The following is a 23,584-nucleotide window of genomic DNA, read 5'->3' on the forward strand; positions in this document are numbered from 1 at the left end:
CATGGTGTATAGTAAACAAGTTTCTTGACCGGCTGAGTCAGAACTAGTGGTGTCTGGCTCAAGGATGGTGCCAGCTCCAGTGTTTTGAATGTCCACAGTCTTGGCAGTGATCCAATATTCTGCATCAGGATCCTGAAAGAACATACAGTACCTCTTCCAAATCTCCCATTCTAGGACGTTGACTCATAAATTTTCCTGTTCTGTTGACTGTTCCAATATACCTAAATTTTACATGTTAGGCTCAATTTCAATTTTACTGCATAGCTGTGACTGATCAGGTTCAAAATCCTGAAGCAAGCAAAGGAGACCATTACTATCAACCTTTCCAGGTTATAGAACTCCCTTTAACTTCCTTTAGGCAATCTCATATTTTACTTGAAACATGACCATCTGGTATATAAATCAATTGAGAGCAGATTTAATTTTCTTTTCCTATCTCAATATTTGCTTGTTCAATCCCCTGAAGTATGTGCTCTCTGCTTTGAAGGTCACTGCTCTCCTCTACCTAAATACCTTGAAAGCATCTTAGCAAAGGGCTCAAATTAGACTTTCACTATTTCATGGTTTGTCTGCTTAATTTTTTTTTTAATATGCCAAGCTCATTTTCATTCTGTTCCAATTTCATGTGTTTTCTCCTCTTTATACCAGACGTTGCTTGTTGGAGAGATGGTGGTAAGCCTGCTGGTTCTCCATCTGAGCAAGATGAAAAGACCCCTGGCCAGGATGACAGCACACCCGGGACATCAGAACAAAATGATATCCTCAAAGTGGTGGAGAAGAGGATAGCTTGTGGTCCTCCACAGGCCAAACTTAATGGACAGCAGCCTGCCCTTGCCTCCCAATATCGAGCCATGATGCCTTCTTACGTGAGTATTGTTAAAGAAGATAGCTAGTTAATAAGACTTACTTTAACCTGGAGTCCAAAGAGACATTGGGATGGGGAAGTATTCAGGTTTACGTTTCATTAGTTTTTGGTTGGAAGTGTGCCTTTTCTTTGGTTATGAATATATGCAACAAGACACAGTTCCTGTAACTTTATTTTAGATATATTTATGTTCAACTGTCATAATTTTTACTTGTTAATGATACAGCACATAGAACATCATATCACAACTTAATTTTTTTTATTGCAAAGCTTTCCTACATTCTATTGTGTATTTTAGACTACATTTAAAAGTGGTTTTCTGAGATGAGATGCATGGACTTCATCAAGCTTCCAAAGTATCATCTATAACACAAAAAAAGTTAAAAGTATCTGCTTTAACTTAAAAGTTTTTATTGTTAGCTGCCTTTCCTCCTAGTCTAACGTCGTATGACGTGTGTAGGCCAAAAATTGAATCCTGGTTTCCCACATGTAAGGCAAGCTATTCCACCACTACCCTCATAAAATGTTTATTCTCACTCTTGAGGAGCCCTGGTTGCATAGTGGTTACTCATTGGACTGCTAACCCCAAGGTCAGCAGTTCAAAACACCAAGCTTCTCAATGAGAGAAATGTGAGATTTTTTTTATTTCCATAAAGAGCTACAGTCTGAGAAGCCCACAGGGGCAGTTCTACCCTGCCTTATAGGGTCACTATAAATATACCTTTTTATTAATATACTTTTAATTTTTATTTAACTTTCCATTATGGCAGATTTTGAACATATACAGAAATACAGACAGTAAACTTGCTTAACATGTTTACCATCCAACCCAGTTAACAGTCTGTAGTCAACCGGAATGAGTTCTCAAACCTGTACATAATGCCATGTAATGCCCTGTCTCCTGCTGCCTAGGCTGTAATCTCTCCCTACTTTTTATCTAAATTAAGGAGTTCCGTATTATTAACAAATCTACTCTGGTTTTAATTTTACCTTATTTAATTTGATTTTGGGTATATGTGTATTTTTAATTTATGTTTTTATGGCAATACAGTCATAATATTCCTTAGTTAATTCTGTTTGTAAAACCTTGATGTAGCATTAGTATTCTAATATCTTGTGATAAAATTTACACCATATAAAAAATTTTGAAATTATTTTATATAGTATACTTTCAGGCCAAGCAAGGTGGCTTGATCAGTTATTGATTTTTTATAACTGGATTGCTAAATTTTGCCCCAAACATTTTGTTTCTTCCCTTCAGATGTTTCAACAGTATCCAAGACTGGCATATCCTCCTACTGCACATGGTCCCATGAGGTTCCCGCCTTCTTTATCTGATACAAACAAGTAAGACTGTTAAGTAATTAAAGTCTGAAATGCACATTTATGCTCATTAAAATGTTTGGTCTTCTTTAGATTGCAATGATTGATTGATTGATTTTTCTGTTTTACTTGTTTCTCCCTGCTTCCTTCTGTGGATTTTAGTAAAATTGCAGTGACTTTTCTCTAAGTTGCATACTTTTGAGATTATTTTTGATGTATTGTAAATTCTTAAAGCATAAGGTAAATTTCCTCAAACGAGAAAATTTTGGGGTTTTGTTGTAGAACTAGTAGAAAAATTAATCTAGTTCAGATACAATAAAGTTTTTTTTTAACCTATTAAATACTTATGTAAGATGTCCTACATTTCTGTATTAATAGTATATTATCTTAGTATAGGAAACACAGTTGAATTGAATTGCACTAAGTTCCAGTCATTTAATATTATCCTATACAGCGTTATTAAAACTTTGTGTCCTTCTCATAACCGTATTTGTAGAGGCCTTCGAGGAAGAGGTCCACCTCCTTTATGGGCTTCTGAACCTGAACGCCCCTCCATCCTTAGTGCATCCGAACTCAAGGAGCTTGATAAATTTGATAACCTAGATGCTGAAGCTGATGAAGGTTGGGCAGGTAAGAGACAAAAATAAAATCTGTTTTAAGTGCTTTCAGCTGTCAAATACTTTCATGCAGTCAATCTAAATTAATTTTCTAGGTGCTCAGATGGAAGTTGATTATACAGAACAGTTGAATTTCAGTGATGATGATGAGCAAGGAAGTAGTAGTCCTAAAGAGAACAGCAGGTAAACTACTGTGATACCCTTTTTAATAAAATAAAGATGTTTACATTCTTGACATCAAATGAGAGATATTTGAAAATGAGCGCTGTGGACCTTTTTCAACTTGTTACATGCATGGCTTGATCTATATTCTGATTCTGTACATTAAGTGCATTATAATGCACTTAAATGATATCTCCAATGGTGGGTTCAGATGCAATTTCTTGGGTAGAATACAAAAAATTCTATTTTGTATTCTGTTGCTAGTTCTGTATGTTTTATGAGCCCAGATTTGATGGCTATTGCGTTGCATTTTATGCCTTCTGATGAGCTCATCAAGCCCAGTCCCCAACACACTATGTAGCGAGAACATATTGAGTGGATTAGTTAATTAATGAGATCACAAAAGCATCTCATTTCATTTTACAAGGGTGACTTCAAAGTATATGGAAATATTTTAACTCCCATTTTTTCTAGAATTTTTCAAGCCCTTCATATTTTTCCCTCAAACCATATGGAATTTTGTTTGTGTTTGTTTGTTTTAAGTAGAGGAAAATATATTTACTTATGATAGCAGTCTAATTTTTTTTTTTTACCCCGGATCTTGATTCATCAGTGAGGATCAAGGTTCAAAATCCTCTGAAAATACTGAAAACCACAAGGAAGCAGATGACACTAACAGCACTAAATCATCCTCTCAAATACCTGCCCAGCCATTAGTAGCCAAAGGTCCTTATGGGAAAGGACCTCCGTTTAATCAGGTTTGTTGGTCCTGTGGTGATCCTTGTCATGAAGATACTATGGATGAATTAGTTTTGTAGTCCTAGAATTGCAAATTGACTCTGTTACGTTTTTCTGTAGATGAAGCACAGGAGAAGCTATAGAGACAATAAGTAGAATGAAGATTCCAGAGGGGAGGAGGGTATAGCAGGGAAGGTGGTGGTGGTGGCAGGTTGGGGTGGGGGGGTTGTGTAATAGGGAGCTGATAGCAAGGAGTACAAGAAGAAGATTTGAATCTCATTATGGTAGCACTTGTACAACACTGCTTGATATGACAACTATTGAATGCTATGATGTCTGGATTATAAATAAAATGGTTTGGAAAAAGTAAAATAGATTTTTAAAAATATCTTAATAGAAGTATACACTTGTAAGAACTGAATCTGTGGAAATGGTTCGGTTTTTTTAAGACATTGCTTGAGCAAATTCTTAATGAAACAATAATTTGCCTGTAAACATAGTACGAATAATTTCAAATAGTGGAAACCTGTGCAGAGTAGGAAGCATGAGAAAGTCCTAAACAAAACAAAAAACTGCCATCGAGTCGATGCCGACTCATAGTGACCCTATAGAACCGTGACTTTCCGAGGCGCTCCACCTTTATCCCCCAGAACAACTGGTGGTTTCAAACTGTTGACCTGATTAACAGCACAGTGTGTAACCACTACACCGCCAGGACTCTTTAAGAAAACCCATTGGTCAGGAAATTCTAAGTAGTTTATTAAGAGAGAAGAGACAGGGATGTTATGTAAGAACCAGTTCAGAAGATTTATGTGCTGTATATGAGAGTTTGGATTTTATGACCCATTTAAGAAGCTTACAAACTTAAAAAGAAGGATTTTTAAGCTAATATTTTAACTAAATGGCACAATTTTAGAAACAAACCCATTGCAGCCCCATCAGTCAGACTCAAGCAGCCCTGTATAGGACAGGGTAGAATTAACTGTGTAAAGCTTAAGTTTTCGAGGCTGTACTCTCATGAGACCTAACTGCCACGGCTTTTCAGTAAGTCTTAAGTACAATCACTGTGGCCCCAGGACTCTTGGTAGCATATAGTGAAGGTGATACTCCTTACCCCGTGGGGAAATCAAGGCAAATATAGAAAATAATGTCCTGATTTATTGCCTTTCTCTTTCATAATAGGATCATGGACCATCTTCACAACTGCCACCTCCCCCAAAGTTGCTCACACAGCAGGTAACTCTAAACTAAATTGCTAGTTTCTGGTGTATATGATGATGTTTGATGATTTTGCTTTAATATAAACGTTATTTTTGTAGTTCTTATTTATAATTTATGGAATATAATCATGAGATTTTTTTTCCTTCACATTACCTTTCTCATCCTTCCTTTTTAGCTAATTAGCATACACCTAATTTCACTAAGAATATAAGAAAGCACCCAGAAGATGACTATACCTGCTTTTCCCGTGTTAATCGTCCGTGCCCTCTTGCCTCGTTGTTACCATACCTTTTTCCCTGGCTACTAAGGATAAGACTTCTACTTGTTCCCGTGATTCCCAATTCATTGACATGTAATGTTGGCAAGAAGGAAAACCTGTCTCCTATTTAAAAAGGAAAATAGGAAAATATCTTACACCCCTCAGTAGCTTCTACCCTGTTTCTCTGTTTTACTTCATGGCAATTTTTTTTTAGTGAGATACTTATGCTTGTTATATAAGTAGGGCTCAACGCCTACACTTTTATACAGATTCAAGTTGACATAAAATGTAACCACCAAAGGGTCACAGAAATACACCATGCCCCTTTACCTCACCACATATATGAAAATTAACTCAAAACTTAAATATCTAATAGAAAGCTTTCCTGTTATCTTTAAATATACAAAGATTTCTTGGATAGTGCACTAATCAACCAAACTTTGAAAAACAATAATAAAAAGATATGCCTTGTTAAAAAAGATTTGTATCACATACATCTGATAAAGTAGTAGCCCAGTAAAATTATTGGAACTACGTACTTTATAAAAGAAGACATACAATTGGCCAATATGTTCATGAAAAGATGTTTGATATCTTAATCAGCCATCGACTCATTGAGTCCATTCTTATTCATAGCAACCTAGAACTGCTCTATATGATTGTTATAAATCTCTACTGGAGCAGACAACCTCATTATGGTGACATCTTTTGGACACAGTATGAACAACTGTAAAGTTTTGGTCTAGCTGGTTTATAAACAGGATCAATCAGTAAGTTATTCTGACTTTGGGGCACTAAAATTTTTTTTAGTACACTTAAGAACTTGTACACTGAGATGGTTATACAATTTCTGTTTCAGGGTTGTCTATGTAAAACTCCACAGTGTTTATTTGATCCATTGCTAGTAATTTTGATGATACAGTTTCCGCCTATGTTTAACTAGGCTTCAAATCCTCATGGTAGAGTCAATTCTCTTCTAAAGAAGAGATTCCATTTAAAAGAAAGTTCTTGAAACCTAAAGATGTTTCATGATTTAGACAGGAGCCTTCATGGGTAGCAAAGTCTGACCCTCCCTAACCAGTTAGTTACCTAAATTCTGTTGTCTGTCTCTCTCACTTACTAGGAGTGTTCATATGTGTTTGATGCCAGAACTCTGCCCCGGAGCCCTCCCAGAGTATTCATAAATTTCTAAAATATTAATTCCAAAACCAAGGCTTCTCAATCAGGCATATTTTGAAAAGGAAATTGTCTACAGACAATGCTATTCTGAATTAGTATTTACTGGTTGTAGCTTTTTATTCATTTTATCTTCCTTATACTTTGTCCACATATTTTTTTGTAATAAAATAGGAAATACTCTAGGGTATGTGTTTTCTGTACCAAATAAAATATTGGGGGTCAAGAAAGAAACCAAACCTGACCAAGGGTTACGGGGGGGAGGGTTGGTGCTTAGGGGCATTGAGTTGATGTGAATGGTGGTGGGATAATTTGGAAAAGGCTCTCAATCATCATGGTTATGCAACAGAGAGTATCATCAATGGCACTGAATTATCCATGTGGACGTTGTGGAATTGGAGAATGTTTTGTTGTGTATGTTTTTGCCACAATTAGAAAAATAATACATGAACAATGAGTACAAGGAAGAAGAAAATGTTCTAGAATTGAATGTGGTGGTAATTGGACAACTCTTCCTGATAGGATGGAATGACTCACTTGTATGGCATGTGGATGAAGTGCTAATAAAACTGTTTATATATAGGGGGGGCAGTACCTATTAGTTTTTATTCTCCTGCAGAGTGGCTGGTGGCTTTGAACTGCTAATCCTACTCAGTTTATATTAGATGTCTAGATTCATTATCTTGTGTTCATTTGGGGAATTACATAGCTTCTCCTACCCCCACCCCCTCTTAAATCGTTTTTAATTTAAATGTATCTTTTTATCTGGAAATTTTCTGCTCTTTCTCCTGACATATGCCTGTGGTTTCCTGTGTTGGTTAGATATCCAGAGTTGTCGTACTCAGCTGATTCTCTTCCTATTTCAGCATCCCCCTCCTCCAGATCGACAGGCTGGACCCGCACGTGGAGGCCCTTTCCCCGCCAAGCAGCAAGTCCCTGATGAAGATGAGATTTGGAAGCAGAGACGAAGACAACAGTCAGAAGTTTCTGCAGCAGTGGAGCGTGCTCGTAAACGACGTGAAGAAGAGGAACGGAGAATGGAAGAACAAAGGAAGGCAGCTTGTGCAGAGAAACTGAAACGATTAAATGAGAAGTTTGGCATTGTCGAAAAACAGCCTTCTCCTGAGGAAATTAGGGAAAAGGAGCGGGAAAAACAACGGGAGCGTGAGAAAGAACTTGAAAAAGAACAAGAGCGGGAGAGAGAGAAAGAAAAGGAAAGAGAGAGGGAGAGGCAACAGGAGAGGGAGAAAGAACTGGAGAAGGAGCAGGAAAAACAAAGAGAAGTGGAGAAAGAAAAACAGCAAGAAAAAGAGAAAGAACTAAAGGAGCAACAAAAGGTAAAGGAAGAAGAACCGCAAAAGACAAGTGAGCAGGAGACGAGATGTGAACCAGAGCAGACGGAGAAGGAAGACGTAGAAGACAAGGTGGAACCTAAAGAACTTGCTTCAGAGCCTGTGGTAGAAACCCAGGAAAACGAAGACAACAGTACCAAAGGTATAATACATTTGATCACGCATACAGGTTTTACAAAACACTGGTGCACATTGAATAAGATTGATCACAAGTCCAATAACGGCTGAATTGTTTCACATGTATGTGAGATCAATAATATTGGCTCTAGTTAACCAAAAGGTAACGAGACTTTGAGCCTATATAGGTTAGGTTATCTTAATTTTTAATAGTGGCTATATCTACATAAATTATTTGAAAAAATTCAATGTTTTCACTAATTCATTCACTAATTTTTTAGTGTTCATACTTTATATATTGTCTCATGGTAATCTTACTAAATTTCTCAAATACCATTTGATTTTAAGTATTGAGCGTATTTGACTCTCTTTTTTCCCTACAATATTTTGTTTTTATCTTTAATAAATTTAATATTAATGTCATGCCACATGAAAAACATAATGTGTGATACTTTATAGTATGACTTTCTGTTTTTAGGTCATTTTTATGTTCGGAGATGTTCTAGGTAATCATAGGTGAATAGTGACAGTTGTAGAGCTCATTCTTAAAACACTTAAGAAAATAGGTAAAGTTTGCCATGTTTTATTGGTACAAATAGACATTTTTGCATAGTGGGCCTTCATTGATGAAGTTTGTAAGTTTTGGTAATGTGAAGTTCCCTCATCAGTGGCTACCAACATAGCATACAGAACAGTGTGTGTACTGGAGTGCCAAGGTTACCTTCTTCCACGTTAACTTTTATTAGATGGCATGGATGAAAAAGATTATCTTTTACCTTTTCTTTGGGCAGAGGATGAGCCAGTTTTCATTACACAAGACAGCAATCGCAGTGAAAAAGAAACCACACAAGTGGCACACGAAACAGAACCAGAGCCCGGGTCCCACCCTCGGCCTGCCATGTTATCTGGCTATTTCAAGCCGTTTCAGAAGTCTCTACCCCCGCGATTCCAGCGGCAGCAGGTAAGGCTAACTCATATATGCGTGACTGAAAAGATTCGGTGTTCAATAATTTGAAGAATTAATGTGTCATTTTATTTTTTTAAATCATTTTTTTGGGGGCTCTCGTTACAATCCTTGCATCCATCCATCCATGTGTCAAGCACATTTGTACATTTGTTGCCATTGTCTTTCTCAAAACATTTTCTTTCTACTTGAGCCCTTGGTATCAGCTCCTCATTTTTTCCCTCCCTCTACCTCCCTCCCTCATGAACCCTTGATAAGTTATAAATTATTATTTTTTCATGCCTTACACCAACAATGTCTCCCTTCAACCACATTTCTGCTGTCCGTCCCCCTGGGAAGGGGTTATATGTAGGTCCTTGTGATCAGTTCCCCCTTTCTACTCCACCTTCCACTTACTATCCAGGTATTGCTACTCATTATTGGTCCTGTGGGATTTATCTGTCCTGGATTCCCTGTGTTTCCTGCTCTTATCTGTACCCGTGTACATGCTCTGTTCTAGCCGATTTGTAAGGTAAAATTGGGGTAATGATAGTGGGGGCGGGGGGAGCATTAAAGAACTTGAGGAAAGCTGTATGTTTCAATGGTGCCACACTGCACCCTTATTGAGCTGTCTCTTGTGACCCTTCTGAAAGGGGATGTCCAGTTACCTACAGATGGACTTTGGGTCTCCACTCTGCACCCCACCTCATTCACATTGATATGATTTTTTGGTTTGGGTCTTTGATGCCTGTCACCTGATCCCATTGACACCTCATCACATGGGCTGGTGTGCTTCCATGTGGGCTTTGTTACTTCTGAGCTAGATGACCGCTTGTTTATCAAGCTTTTAAGACCCCAGACGCTACATCTTTTGATAGCCGGGCTCCATCAGCTTTCTTCACCACATTTGCTTATGCACCCATTTTGTCATCAGCAATCATGTCTGGAAGTTCAGCACCATGGAATGCCAGATTATTAGAACAAAGTGTTCTTGCATTGAGGCAGTACTTGAGTAGAGGCCTATTGTCCATCCGCTACCTTAATACTTAACATATAAATATATGTACATAGATTTATTTCCCCATCATTATATATAAATATATATACATATTTTAGACCTCTGTTAATGCCCATTTGACTCCAGTTCTTTCCTCTATTTCCTTTTACCTTCCTCTTGTCCCACTATCATGTTCGGCCTTCATTCAGATTTCAGTAATTCCTCTTGGTTACATTGTCCTTGATCAAGCTCTACTAGGCATCCTGCTCCCTCCTCGCCATCAATTTTAGATCACTTGTACCCTTATCCCTGAGTTTGTTAACACCAACTTCCTTTCCCTCGCCTCCCCCTCTCCCATGTCGCCCCAGAACCATCAGTCCTGTTTTCTCCTCCAGATTGTTTATCTTGCATATCTTACCTAGATAGACATGCAGAGACAATAATAAGCACACACACACAAAAGCAAAACCAAACAACAAACCCCCAAAAAAGGCCATAAATAGTTACAAGTCTGTTTGTTGACCTTTAAGAGTGTTTTCCAGTCCAGTTTGATGGGGTCCGACTCCCTGGCCCCAAAGTCTATTTTTGGCATTCTCCGAGGACTTCATTGCTTTGCTCCCCATGCTGCTCTGCTACACACCCTTAGTGTTTTGCCCGAGGTGGTAGAGTCAGATTGGGTACAGTTCTCAACAGAGTCTCTAGTGTAGTCCCGCAAAGTACTATGGGTCAGTGAGGGACGTCGTGTCGTGTCATTGATTTTAAAAGACAGAAAGTACGCAGCTTAGCCCTCAAATTCTTTTTCTTTTTTTCTCCATGCCTCATAGATAGATGCTGTCTACCTACGAAATGATTGTATAATAGAATGAGTGAATGATTAGTTGCATATTATAACATCCTTTGTCTTAGCACCTTTACATCTTTTGAAAACCTACTTAAGGAATTCAAAAGGCCTTTTTTTTAAAACGGAGATTGTATTAACTCATGTGAAATTAAAATCAAGATGTGGATCTTTTCCAGGAGCAGATGAAGCAGCAGCAATGGCAGCAGCAGCAGCAGCAGCAACAACAGCAACAGCAAGGAGTTCTTCCCCAAACTGTGTCTTCTCAACCATCCAGCAGTGCTGTTCCTCCTGCACCACACAGACCTCTGTACCAGCCCATGCAACCTCACCCTCAGCATTTGGCTTCTATGGGTTTTGATCCAAGGTGGCTCATGATGCAGTCATACATGGACCCTCGCATGATGTCAGGAAGACCTGCTATGGATATTGCACCCATTCATCCTGGTTAGTTGATATTGGCATTGTCTCATGGCTCACAGTTTTGCAGAATGAAAGTTTTTGGTCATTTTCCCATTTTTAGCCATAATTCTTTTAAGTATTCTTGGGAATAACTTGTATAGGACATCAAGATTTTTAATCATAAAACTATGTCTTTCAAGACAGAGTAGTTAACCAGGAACTTGTATCAATTGTGTGTTAAGGCTAAAGATTAGTTTTGTGCTTTATTATTTGAGTTTAAGAGTGATAAAAAAATTAATCAAGAATCATCATCATTTTAGTGTTTGCATAGAAAAACTTAGAAAATCTTTAAGTAGCATAACTTACAGAATATTTTTAAGATAATTAAACTAGATGAATGGAAATCTCCTATAGGAAATGTTTTCTCTAATTTTATCAGTGTTATAATGATTCTCATATTAACATTGATGCACTTCTAATGCCTGGTATTTCCCGTGGTGTGAAATCAGTTTTGTTGTTTACGTATATCTTTAAATCGAGTATAGGAAGTGCTAAGTAACCATTAATCGCATTTCCTCTTTGTGAATTTTTCTTACAGGAATGATTCCTCCACCTAAGCCATTGATAAGAAGAGATCAGATGGAAGGTTCTTCAAACAATTCGGAGTCATTTGAGCATATAGCTCGATCTACAAGAGACCATGCTATTTCCATCGCTGAACCTCGTATGATGTGGGGGTCAGATCCCTATTCCCATGCTGAACCTCACCAGGCAACTACGCCCAAGGTAACGGAAGAGCCTGAGGATATAAGGTAATAAATTATTAAAATTAATAAACTAATAAATTATAGTGATATAAAGAAAACCAGTTTGCATCCTTGAAGATCATTTTAATGTATGACTGAGCCATGAGTCTAATTGGTCTACTTGGTGAGCTTCATTTTATTTTTAATTTTTTTACTTAAATTGTCTATTTTTTTTCTGTATACTTTGACTTATTAGGGCATTTTGTGTGTAATCCGATTGTATACTCAATTAAATGCTGAAATTCAGTGATCCAGATTAAAACATGTTTTTACTGTAGATTAGATGTGAAGGGGAAAATTGTATTTATCATGCTTATGTAGTTTGCCTGAAGTGATATAATGTGTCTCTTAGAAATGGTGGATATTTGATTGCCAATATCTTTGGGAATTTTTCTAGAACTAAGATACATAAGTAGAAAACTTAATGACCCAAAGCTTGAAGTGGCAGACAGTTAGTACTCTCTTATAATTTACAGTCAGATACTATATTTTGTGATTAAGTTTTATAATCATATCTGAGTAAGTGGGACAGGTGTGCCTACTGTGGTCCAGCTTTTCATTCTAAGTAGGAATTATTAGTCTTAATGTATTATAAATTCATGTCAGAGTGGTTTGAACTAATAAAGATTATGATTAGGATTCATTGTTTCGTGTTTTATATTTTGTGCTGTTTTCCTATGCATTCATATGTGGGATACATTTTGTTGTTTATGTTTTTAATTCTCTTCCTCACAGACCTGAGGCCCCTGTTGAAGAACAGATGACTCCTGTTTACCCTATAGAACATAGTCCATTGGAGTCTCATCCCAAAGCAGACTTTCTCAGAGAATCAAATGAAACAGAAGTTCAGAAGTTTTTAAGCAAATCTGTGGAAGACATTAGACCTCACCACACTGACCCAAACAACCTGTCTTCTTGTGCTGAAGTAGCTGATCAGAAGGTAATATCCACTGCTCAAGAAGAGCGGACATCAGCTGCAGAAAGCCAGCCTGTTCGGAAAAGAAGTGTTTCTCATGGGTCTAACCATACTCAGAAACCAGAAGAGCAGAGAAATGAGCCATTTGTAAGCATTCCTAAAATCAACAGCAGATGCATTGATTCAAAAGAATCTACAGAACGAACAGAAGAAAAACCAAAAAAAGATGGCTTCATGCGATCTTCTGAAGGACCAAAACCTGAAAAATTATATAAATCCAAATCTGAAACTCGCTGGGGCCCAAGACCAGGCTCTAACCGGCGGGATGAAGGTAATGACAGGCCTGTGAGAAGATCAGGCCCCATTAAAAAACCCATACTTAGAGATATGAAAGAGGAGCGGGAGCAAAGGAAGGAGAAAGAAGGAGAAAAGGGTACAGAAAAAGTTGTTAGACCCGAAAAGCCTGAAAAGAAGGACCCTCTTCCTCTACCCGCACCAGCTCCTGCACCTGTCCAGTCACAGTCAGTTCCACCGCCCCCTCAACCCGAACCCGAGAAACCTCCTTCAACAGAGCCTTCAACTTTGCCTCAAAAACCACCTCCAGATACAGAGAAGCCCGCGGAGACTCTAAATAGTGTTCAAGTAGAGCCCACAGTTAAAACGGTCAACCAACCAACTGTCTCAGTGCCAACAGTCAAAGAAGAGAAACCGCCCGAGAAAGTCATCACTAAAGACCTTGTTATAGAAAGACCTCGACCAGATACAAGGCCAGCAGTTAGAAAAGAGTCAACTCTACAAGCCCCCAGAACCTACTGGAAAGAAGCTAGAGATAGAGATTGGTTTCCAGACCAGGGATACCGAGGTCGAGGCCGAGGTGAATATTACTCCAGAGGCCGAAGCTATAGAGGCTCTTACGGGGGCCGTGGCCGAGGTGGTAGAGGGCACACTCGAGATTATCCTCAATATAGAGACACTAAGCCAAGACCAGAGCATGTGCCCTCAGGACCTCTGAGGCAGAGAGAAGAAAGTGAAACACGGAGTGAGAGCTCTGATTTTGAAGTCGTTCCTAAAAGAAGAAGACAGCGAGGTTCAGAGACTGACACGGACAGTGAAGTTCATGAAAGTGCAAGTGATAGAGACAGTTTCAGCAAAGGTAAACTCGCCAAAAGAGAGGAACGATCTGAAAGCAAAAGACCTATAAAACCTCACTCTTCTTTCAAAACTGAAAATCATGTCCGAATAGATAATCGACCACTTGAAAAGCCTTATTTGAGGGATGATGATAAATCTAAACCAGGCTTCCTTCCTAAAGGAGAGCCAACAAGGAGAGGTAGAGGAGGAACATTCCGACGTGGTGGAAGGGATCCCGGAGGTCGCCCATCACGGCCCTCCACCTTACGCAGGCCGCCTTACCGGGACAATCAGTGGAACCCAAGGCAGGCTGAAGTCCCTAAACCAGAAGATGGGGAGCTACCCAGAAGACATGAGCAATTTATCCCTATCCCTGCAGACAAACGGCCTCCAAAGTTTGAGCGAAAATTTGACCCAGCTAGAGAAAGGCCCCGGAGGCAGCGTCCTACACGACCACCAAGGCAAGATAAGCCTCCTAGGTTTCGGCGACTAAGAGAGAGGGAGGCTGCTTCTAAAACAAATGAGGTAACAGTGCCCACAAATGGCACAGTTAACACTGTGACTCAAGAACCAGTCAGTACCACTGCTGGGGATGTTTCTGGGAATAAGACACCAGACCTATCCAATCAGAATTCTTCAGATCAGGCAAATGAAGAGTGGGAAACAGCTTCGGAAAGTAGTGATTTCAATGAGAGGCGTGAGAGGGATGAGAAAAAAAATGCTGATTTGAATGCACAAACAGTTGTAAAGGCTGGAGAGAATGCCTTAACTCCAAAGAGGGAAATTGCAAAAAGAAGTTTTTCCAGTCAGAGACCTGGGGTAGATCGCCAGAATCGGCGCACCAACAATGGTCCACCCAAATCAGGAAGGAATTTTTCAGGTCCTAGAAATGAAAGAAGAAATGGCCCACCAGCAAAAAGTGGAAAGAGAGGGTGAGTATTTTGTTTCAGTATAAAATAACTATCTTCATATCTCCGAAGAAACCTGAGAGTAGTTCTCTAGGTTGAACTTTTACAAAGAGGCCAGTCTAGGTAGAGGACCATTTCCTTCCCAGAATCTCCTCTCTGTCCTTAAAATGTAAAGATGCTTGAGAAGGAGAAATTAATGTGTAGCAGAAATCTTTGTCTAATAAATTACATCTTCTTCAAGTGAAGTGAAGTTCCTTGGCTCAGCTCTTTTGTCCATAGTCTTGGTACTTCCCACCCACCAAGTGATTGGTTGGTACCTGGTAAAACAGTGATAGAGGGGATTGCTCCGTTTTGCCAGTTCACTGGATGTAAAACAAGCTGTCGTAGAAACCAGAATAAAAGTTCCACAGCCATCGGTAAAGAAGAGCCACAAAGCTTGGATCACAAACATTTTTGTAACCAAGGATAAATTAGAAATCTGAAAAATTCTTGTTGGAAACTAAGGACTGGTCCATCTCCTTGCTTGGGAGACTCAATTTTACTGGCTCAACAAGTCACAAAGGCTTGTTGATATTAGAGTTAGGGGTTTTAACGTAATACTGCTTTTTTCTTAGGTTGAACTTTAGAAAGTATTAGTTTTTTCTTTTGTTTAGGTATATGGAGGTAATGACAACTCAGATCATTCTCATTACTGTTTTGTAGCGCATTTGATGACCAGTCTTCAGGCACAACTGGTGTTGACCCTCACAATGGCGGCTCAGCACATCACCAGGAAGGAGCACCCAATGGTACAGGACAAAAGAATTCCAAAGATACAGGGAAAAAAAGAGAAGATCCCAAGCCAGGTCCTAAAAAGCCCAAAGAAAAAGTAGATGCTCTCTCACAATTTGACCTCAACAATTATGCAAGTATGTCTTAAATTCGTACCAGTTAAACAAACACATTTTAAGGTGATAGTTATCAAGGAAAGGATAGTGATGGTTTGGTGGTTGAAAACTTAAACTTTCAAGTGGGAGGAGACCTTTGTTCACTTCCCAGTTACTGCATGCACCGCTTACACAGCCTCGGAATGCTACAGTGTCGAATGGGAATAAATAAGAGCTTATTTACTTATTTTTTAGATTTCATTTTATTGGGAGCTCTTATAGAGATCATTAAAATTCCATCGTTCAATCACATCAACCAGTATAGTACAATTGCTACCAAAATCCGTTTCAAAACATTTTCTTTCTTTCTTTCTTTCTTGAACTCCTTGATATCAGCTCCCCAGCTATGTGGGTTGGTTTTTTGTTTTTTTTTTTTGGACTGCTTCGATGGGCTTTGTGGATCAGAGTAAAAGGAAATCCTTGACATCATTGTTCTCCACTTATTATGCTGCTTATTTATCTAGTTGCGAAGATTATTTTTTAATAAGGTAATCCATCTGAAGTCTATCGCCTTTGATCTTCATCAGTAGGCTAGACATTTACAAATGTAAAAATGTCCTTCATTCAGGTAATGAGACTGAAGGTAGAAACGTCGAATAAAATTGTATCTTCAGTTAGGGTTCCTTATATACATTAAACCTTGATTTGGACCCAGGTCCTTAATATTTTTTTACTGTACACGTGTTTCCCATTTAAAATATATATTAGAATAACAAGTGATTTGAGTTACCGCATCCTTTTTGCTTTGTTTTTTTCCCTTGTGCAGATATTACGCATACAAACATAAAATATAATTTGGAACGAGCTAGCCAAACTGATAACAACAATAATTTGGAAATAACATCTTTAACAGTTTTATCTGCTAGACGATTGTAGCCCGTTCAATACACTGTTTTGCGTTTATATGGTCCTTTCCCTTTTTTTAAAAAACAACTTCAAGTAGTAGACAGAGGCCTTCATAAAATAGAGGCATTGAAATTCACAAGACCAACTCATCTGACACTGTCTCATCTTGTGACTGCTAACAAAGTATCTCTGCACCTTTTCCTTTGAAAAGGAAATAATAGTATTATCCTCTGAAGGGTTAGCTGCATATGAGGTAGAATACCATATATTTATAATGATGCAGATCTAAGACTGAGAGATGGAAATTAATTTCACTAAGGTCATAAGAAACCTTTGATTTGAGGGTACTGCCCCTATGTTACATAAAAGTTAGGTAAATAAGAAATGTGTATCATCTGAAGCAGGTAGTTTTACAAAACCTTTTGTTTTGAACTTTAAAATATGTTCAAATCTTGATTATTAAGTCATTTTACTAATGAGTGGCCATTTTATGTAGTAGAAAATGAAAAATGGGTTTTAACTCTTCAATTGAATTGTGGAAAGTACCATATTGGGTTGTTTTGGGTTGTTTTTGTTTCCACAGGTGTTGTTATAATTGATGACCACCCTGAAGTAACAGTGGTTGAAGATCCTCAGTCAAATTTGAATGATGATGGTTTCACTGAAGTGGTATCCAAAAAACAACAAAAACGTTTACAGGATGAAGAGCGCCGGAAGAAAGAAGAACAAATCATACAGGTGTAAAACTTGTTTCAACTTGTTAAATATTTAGATTGTTGTTTATTGTGTTTTACAAATGATCAACTTTTCTACCTTTGAAGTTATGCAAGTGTTGAGAGTGATTTGATTTTCATAACTTTGAACTCTATTGAACCCAGCAAGATAAGACTTAGATAGAAGATGATTACTTTAGTTCACCATTTGCCTTCAAACAGACCATTGTTACTTTTTTTTTTTCTGTTGTATTGTTGGTTATCTTATTTGCCCAGTTATACATGTCTGAATTACAGTGATACTTTAAAATGGTCTTGTTAATCTAGTGAACACAATTGCCATGCCCTACGTTGTAGATTTTTAGTTCATATAAATGCACTGAAACTCCAGGCGTCAACTATTTTAAAGAATAATAGATTGGATAGTATAATCCTCGTAAAAAAACTATGAGATTTAAATCGTTACGATTTACCTAAAGCCAAGTTGCAAAGTCCAGCAGGCGAAGGGAAGTTAGATCAATAAAAACAACAAGCAGAAATGAAATCATGAGAAAGCTGACTGTTACTTTTAGTTGCATTATTGACAGAAATTCTACCTGTCAATTTTTAAAGGTCTGGAACAAAAAGAATATAAATGAAAAGGGAAGAAATCAAACATCAAAGCTTCCTCCAAGATTTGCCAAAAAACAGACTACTGGGACCCAGCAAACACCAGTTCCAGCTTCAGCCTCACCCTCAACTACAGTCCCAGGCTCAACCTCAGCCCCAGTTCTATCCTCAAACTCAACTCCAATTGTCGCATCAACATTAGCTTCAGTTCCACCATCAACCTCAGCTCCAGTTCTAGTCTCAGCCTCAGCTCCAGTTCCAACCTCAGCCTCACCCTTATCCCCAGTTCCAGCCTCCACTTCAGCCATAGCCACAGCCTCTTCCTCAGTCCCAGCCCCAATTCCAGCCCCAGTTCCAGGTCCAGCCCCAACCCCTATCCTTGCCTCAGTCTCAGCCCCAGCCACAGTCCCCATCCTTGCCTCTGCCCCAACCTCGCTTCCCATCCTTGCTTCAGCCCTAGCACCAGCTTCGACTCCAGCTCCAGCTCCAACAGTATCAGCCCCAACTGCCTCAACTGTTTCAGCTCCATCAGCTCCAACCACCTCTATCCCACTTACCCCAACCTCGGCTCCAACCCCAACTTCAACCGCTCAAGCTCAGACTCAGGCACAGACTCCCAAACAAGTCCAACATTCACTGCAGACTTCAAAACAGCCACCACCTTCAATAAGGCTGCCTTCAGCTCAGACACCCAGTGGTACAGATTATGTAAGCACAGGAAAATCCATCCAGAACTCGCAGTCCCATGGTACTCTTTCAGCTGAATTGTGGGATAGTAAGGCAGCCCCACCTGCTGTACTGAATGACATCCCTAAGAAATGTAAGTTTGCTGCACAAGTGGGAGATGGAAAGAGCATGGACTAGCGCGTTGGGGAGGCGGGGTTATTCTTACTTATTTTTATTTATCGTATATACTCAAGTATAAGTCAAGTTTTTCAGCACATTTTTATGCCCTTTTCATGTTAAAATTAGGTGCCTCGGCTGATATTCAGGTTGGCTTATACTAGAGTGTATACGGTATATACTCTTCCTAGCCATCTCTTCTTTTCCTCAGTGGAAACAGTAATCATTTTTAACTTCTCTTTAAACCCTTGTTTCCCTTCTAACAACCATACTGTGTCTTCATGGTTGCAATTTTGTGTTTATAAAGTAATACATAAAGTTCATTGGGTTTATACACGAGGGTTTCAAAAAGCTCTTGGGAAAATTCCATTATATTTTACTTCTTGAAGCTCCCTAATATTTCTTTTGGGATGCAAGAATCTTAACTATGATATAAAAAGTTATTGTTTCAGTGTCTGACTACTGTTACGAGAAAAGATTTGACAGATTAATTTAGATATTATTACCCTAGTAATGATCACATTTTCTATGGCTTCCTTTTAGTAGGTCCTATTAGTCCACCACAGCCACCATCTGTCAGTGCATGGAATAAGCCCTTAACATCATTTGGAACAGCAACTTCTCCAGAGGTAAGAATTGAATGAGTTTAGTAGGGTATGTCAGACTGTGTTCCTTTAACATGTATAAGAAAATATCCATGGTAATAAAATAATAATAAAGTTTTATAAGGTAGATAGGTAGTATCTGCATGGGTGCCCAGCATCAAGAAGGTGCTTTATAAATTAGTCACTGAAGGAATGCCATAACTACACTACTGCATCACCAGTTTAAACACACTCTGTATGTTATTGTCAGAATAAACTTGAGAAATAATAGTGATACTGCTTTGGAGCCTGGTGGCATAGTGGTTACACGTTGGGCTGCAATCCGTATAGTCAGCAGTGGAAACCACCAGCAGCTCCGTGGGGAAAAGACTAGGCTTTCTATTCCAGTCAACAGCCTTGGAAACCCATAGGAGGTCGCTCTGAGTCAGCATTAGCTCAAGGGCGGTCAGGTTGATTTTTGTTTTGGGTGTTACTGTGTCCTTTCTTCCCCTCCCCAATTAATTTATTCATCAGTTTGTTTATTGCTGGTGATAATTCTGCATATTATGCTTTGTTTTTATTCTAAATAATGGAACTATTTGAGATTTTGAATTTCATGTGTTTGCACTAAAGAGTTTGAGATATTTAAACCTTAAGTCTTGTTCTAATCTTTGTTTTATCAGGTTTTTTTAGTACAGATTGAGTGGGGGAGGAGTTATAAAATACAATCTGGATAATTCATCTCTGTTAATATGTAGACTGCTTCAAGCCAACTTCTGTTGTTTAAAATACATGGTGTTAATTGATTAGTCAAGTTTGAGCACTTTTTGCTCTGACAAGTTTTTAAATATTCTCTTACCTAGGGACCGAAGAATGGTCAAGAAAGTGGAGTTGAAATAGGAATTGAAACGATTCAGTTTGGTGCTCCAGCTTCGAATGGTAATGAAAATGAAGTTGTTCCTGTGCTTTCTGACAAAACTACTGACAAAATAGCTGAACCCAAAGAGCAACGACAGAAGCAGCCTCGAGCAGGTCCTATCAAAGCTCAGAAGGTAATAAAATTCATGTTTCCTGTACAATTTTATGAAAGCCACCAACATGGAGAGCAACTAATTGGTTTAAGATTAATTTTTAAATAAATGCTTTCGGTCATGATTCATCCTTGTTATATAAACATTGCATTTAGCTTCCAGATTTGAGCCCAGTCGAAAGCAAAGAACACAAACCCGGTCCCATTGGAAAGGAGCGTTCATTAAAAAATAGAAAAGTGAAAGATATCCAGCAGGTGGAGCCAGAAGGACAAGAGAAGCCAAGCCCTGCTACAGGTAGAAGCACAGATCCAGCACCAACAAAGGAAACCAAAGCCGTCCCAGAAATGTCTACTGAAATAGGAACAATGATTTCAGTATCATCTACAGAATTTGGCACCAGTGCAAAGGTGAACATCATGCTGTGACAAAAACATTATATTTTTCTTAAAAGATATGTAATTCTAATGTGCTTGACACAATGGGTATATGAATGGATTGTGATAAGAGTTGTACGAGCCCCCAATTAAATGATATAAAAAAAAAAGAAAAACAAAACAAAAACAAGATAGGTGATTCTATAGCCTGCATAGATTATTTCTATAGTAGAGAATATTTTATAGTGCACATAAATCATCTTAAAAATTATTGACAGTGAGTGTGGCAATGGGCTTACTCAAATATAGGGGCTCTTAAAGTAATTTACAGTCCAGAAATGTGTATACAAAATTTAAATGCTTTTCCTGTTTCAATTTGTAGGTTTAAAAGATTTGATCTGGAGTCCTTAAAATAAGTTTTATTTAATAGACTTATGGTGGTGCTTTATTGCTCCCACGGATGAGATTTTAATGTAAGAAAAACAAATTTTAAAATGTGGTTTTCTTCACTACATAAGTGAATATATTTTAATTCCTATAAGAAAAAATGTATGTGACTCTACTAGAAGACATCCATGAGAATAAACAGTGTATTCTAAAACCCAATTAATTGTGACAACTTCAGATCCTGGCATTTGATTATCTGCATTGAAGAGAAACTAAAATCAATCCTAAATAATAAAAGTCTGTTCTTTCTCTATTGGGTGGATTGGAAAGTGACTTGGATAATTGAAATTAAAACATGCCCTTTTTTCCATTTCTGCTCCATAGGAGTCCGTAACAGACTACACTACACCTTCTTCTTCTCTGCCTAACACTGTGGCTACTAATAATGCAAAGATGGAGGATTCTTTGGTTAATAATGTAAGTGATTAACTTAATAAGTAATCGTCACTTTTATCTGGTATACCATTTGATGGTGTACTTACTGTTTGACTGTTACTGCAGAAATGATTGATAATTAAAGCTGGTTTTGTTTGGTGTGTTTTGTTTTTTTAAAGCTTTCCACAAGATTATTTCTAGTTAAACTTAGTTTTATAATTATCAGTCAGTCCTATTAATCTTGTTTTGGTAAGAAGTTTTGTTCTTCACTCTCACATTCTACAAATCCAACATTTTCTTTGATTAGTGATTTTGTTTCAAGCAAAGCCTATATGCCTAATGTAGTGATTCCTCGGTAACTTAAAACTAGAGAGCAAACCTCAAGTTTCTTTTTGAATATTTTAAAAGTACACTGGGCCTGAAAAATTGAGCTCTAATAAATAATCTGAAATACTTTATTAAAGGGTAATGTTATGTTCTAAATTGGGCTGTAGTTTCCCAGAGCATCCTATTCATAATTCAAGATTGTGTTAAAAGTTAATGCAGATTGTCGTTTTGTGTAGTCCTCTGCCTGAGAGATGAAAAGTCCAGAAAAGTTAGATAGTCTACCGTGGTCACAACATATAATTTAGAAGAGCCTTTTAAAAGTTATTACCATGGTCTCTGTTTTGGAGAACAGAAATGGAGGAAATTTAGACTGCAGTAATTTGATTTATAGTCAAAATGTATAATATGTGAGAAATTTTCAAATAATATTTCTTTTCCAGAGGATAATTTTTAAAAAGAACAATGAACGTTTGCATCTGATAATCATTGCTTATTATAGAGGGCTGTATTTATTTTAAAGTGACTGTGGTGTAAATTTCCTGAGATGTCTAGTTTTCTCTTTAGCACCAAGTGTAAAGAAATTGTAAAAGATTAAGAAACATTAGCGCTTTTAACATGTAGGTAAGGCAAAGAAAGAGCGAACCTCTCTAAAGGCTAATTAATTTAACTCATTTACTTTGGGGTCTAATAAAATATCATGTGCTCTATCTTCTGCATCCTCATCCCTGTTTTAGGCTAATAGTTTAAATTATTGCTAAGCGATAGAAAATGCCCTTAAACTGATGTTAAGTAATTTTTAAAGTAAATTTTATGATGCATTCTCCAAAGTTACTGTCTGAAAATATAATTTAATGAATGGGAAAAGTAAGAACAGATCATTCTTAACAGGACCATTTAAGCCATTGAAAATAGCCCAGTGAGCATTTTAAAGGTTTTTGTGTGATCTCTTAGACTGATGAATGTAATGGCTTGTGCATGCCTATTTAGTCATGTAAAGGGGAATAGATAATGTTAGCATGCAAGGTATGTTTGAAAACCAGATCCGTTTGTGTCAGGGAGCAGTAAAAAAAAAGGTCATCAGTTTGAGATGATTTCACAGCATTGTTTTACTTGAGCTACATGTGGTGGTGATTCTGAACTTAATTAACTATAGTGTTAAAAATAAATATGCAAGTAGCCACCAGAAAGTTTGTGAAAAAATTCCATCATCACTTAATTTCATTTTTCCATGAACATTTTGAGGCCTCTTAGTATAGGACCTTGTGAAATGTTCTGTTTTTCTTCTCTGAACTATACTTAAAAAGATGTTTATATAACTCTTACTGAGGCATACCCACGAAACTGAGTGAATTATCAAAATCGAACAGTAATGCATAATAAAAATCTAAAGATTCAGAAACAGAAAAAAGAGATGCTTAGTAATTTTCAGTGTTTTCAAGTTTCTAACAGTGCCCTAATCTTTGTATGACTCTACCCACTACCATCAAGTTGATTCTGACTCACAGCCACCCAATCTAAATCGGGTTTCCAAAACTGCAGATCTTAATGGTAGCAGGCAGCCTCTTCTTTCCCCTGTGCAGTGGCCAGTGTGTTTGAATCATTAACCTTGCAGTGAACAGCAGAATGCTTAGCCCACAGCTCACCAAGCATTATCTTTACGTTTGGCTGTTTGGGCCTCACCACCATCCTGTTGATTCCAACTCATAGCAACCTGATAGTTCCCCCACCCCCAGGCTTA

The 23,584-nt window shown here is 37.9% G+C and overlaps 1 protein-coding gene across 11 annotated transcripts in view; it reads left to right on the plus strand.

The window, feature by feature from the left end:
- Positions 1-23,584, plus strand: part of PRRC2C (proline rich coiled-coil 2C) — a 67,888-nt gene that overhangs the window by 30,018 nt on the left and 14,286 nt on the right. For all 11 annotated transcript variants that reach the window (XM_045298254.1, XM_045298260.1, XM_045298255.1 and 8 more), the window contains exons 6-23: positions 649-866; positions 2,127-2,212; positions 2,685-2,818; positions 2,901-2,988; positions 3,581-3,725; positions 4,888-4,941; positions 7,228-7,855; positions 8,622-8,791; positions 10,788-11,055; positions 11,609-11,822; positions 12,552-14,795; positions 15,474-15,679; positions 17,127-17,281; positions 17,869-18,685; positions 19,252-19,337; positions 20,156-20,344; positions 20,479-20,730; positions 21,469-21,561. In XM_045298254.1, the coding sequence (XP_045154189.1) occupies positions 649-866; positions 2,127-2,212; positions 2,685-2,818; positions 2,901-2,988; positions 3,581-3,725; positions 4,888-4,941; positions 7,228-7,855; positions 8,622-8,791; positions 10,788-11,055; positions 11,609-11,822; positions 12,552-14,795; positions 15,474-15,679; positions 17,127-17,281; positions 17,869-18,685; positions 19,252-19,337; positions 20,156-20,344; positions 20,479-20,730; positions 21,469-21,561 (6,047 nt within the window). The remainder of the gene's footprint in view (positions 1-648; positions 867-2,126; positions 2,213-2,684; positions 2,819-2,900; positions 2,989-3,580; positions 3,726-4,887; positions 4,942-7,227; positions 7,856-8,621; positions 8,792-10,787; positions 11,056-11,608; positions 11,823-12,551; positions 14,796-15,473; positions 15,680-17,126; positions 17,282-17,868; positions 18,686-19,251; positions 19,338-20,155; positions 20,345-20,478; positions 20,731-21,468; positions 21,562-23,584) is intronic.

This window comes from Echinops telfairi, unplaced genomic scaffold (assembly GCF_000313985.2).
Source record: "Echinops telfairi isolate 266 unplaced genomic scaffold, ASM31398v2 ScPeMD7_7424;HRSCAF=8462, whole genome shotgun sequence".
In the NCBI taxonomy this organism is placed as follows: domain Eukaryota; kingdom Metazoa; phylum Chordata; class Mammalia; order Afrosoricida; family Tenrecidae; genus Echinops; species Echinops telfairi.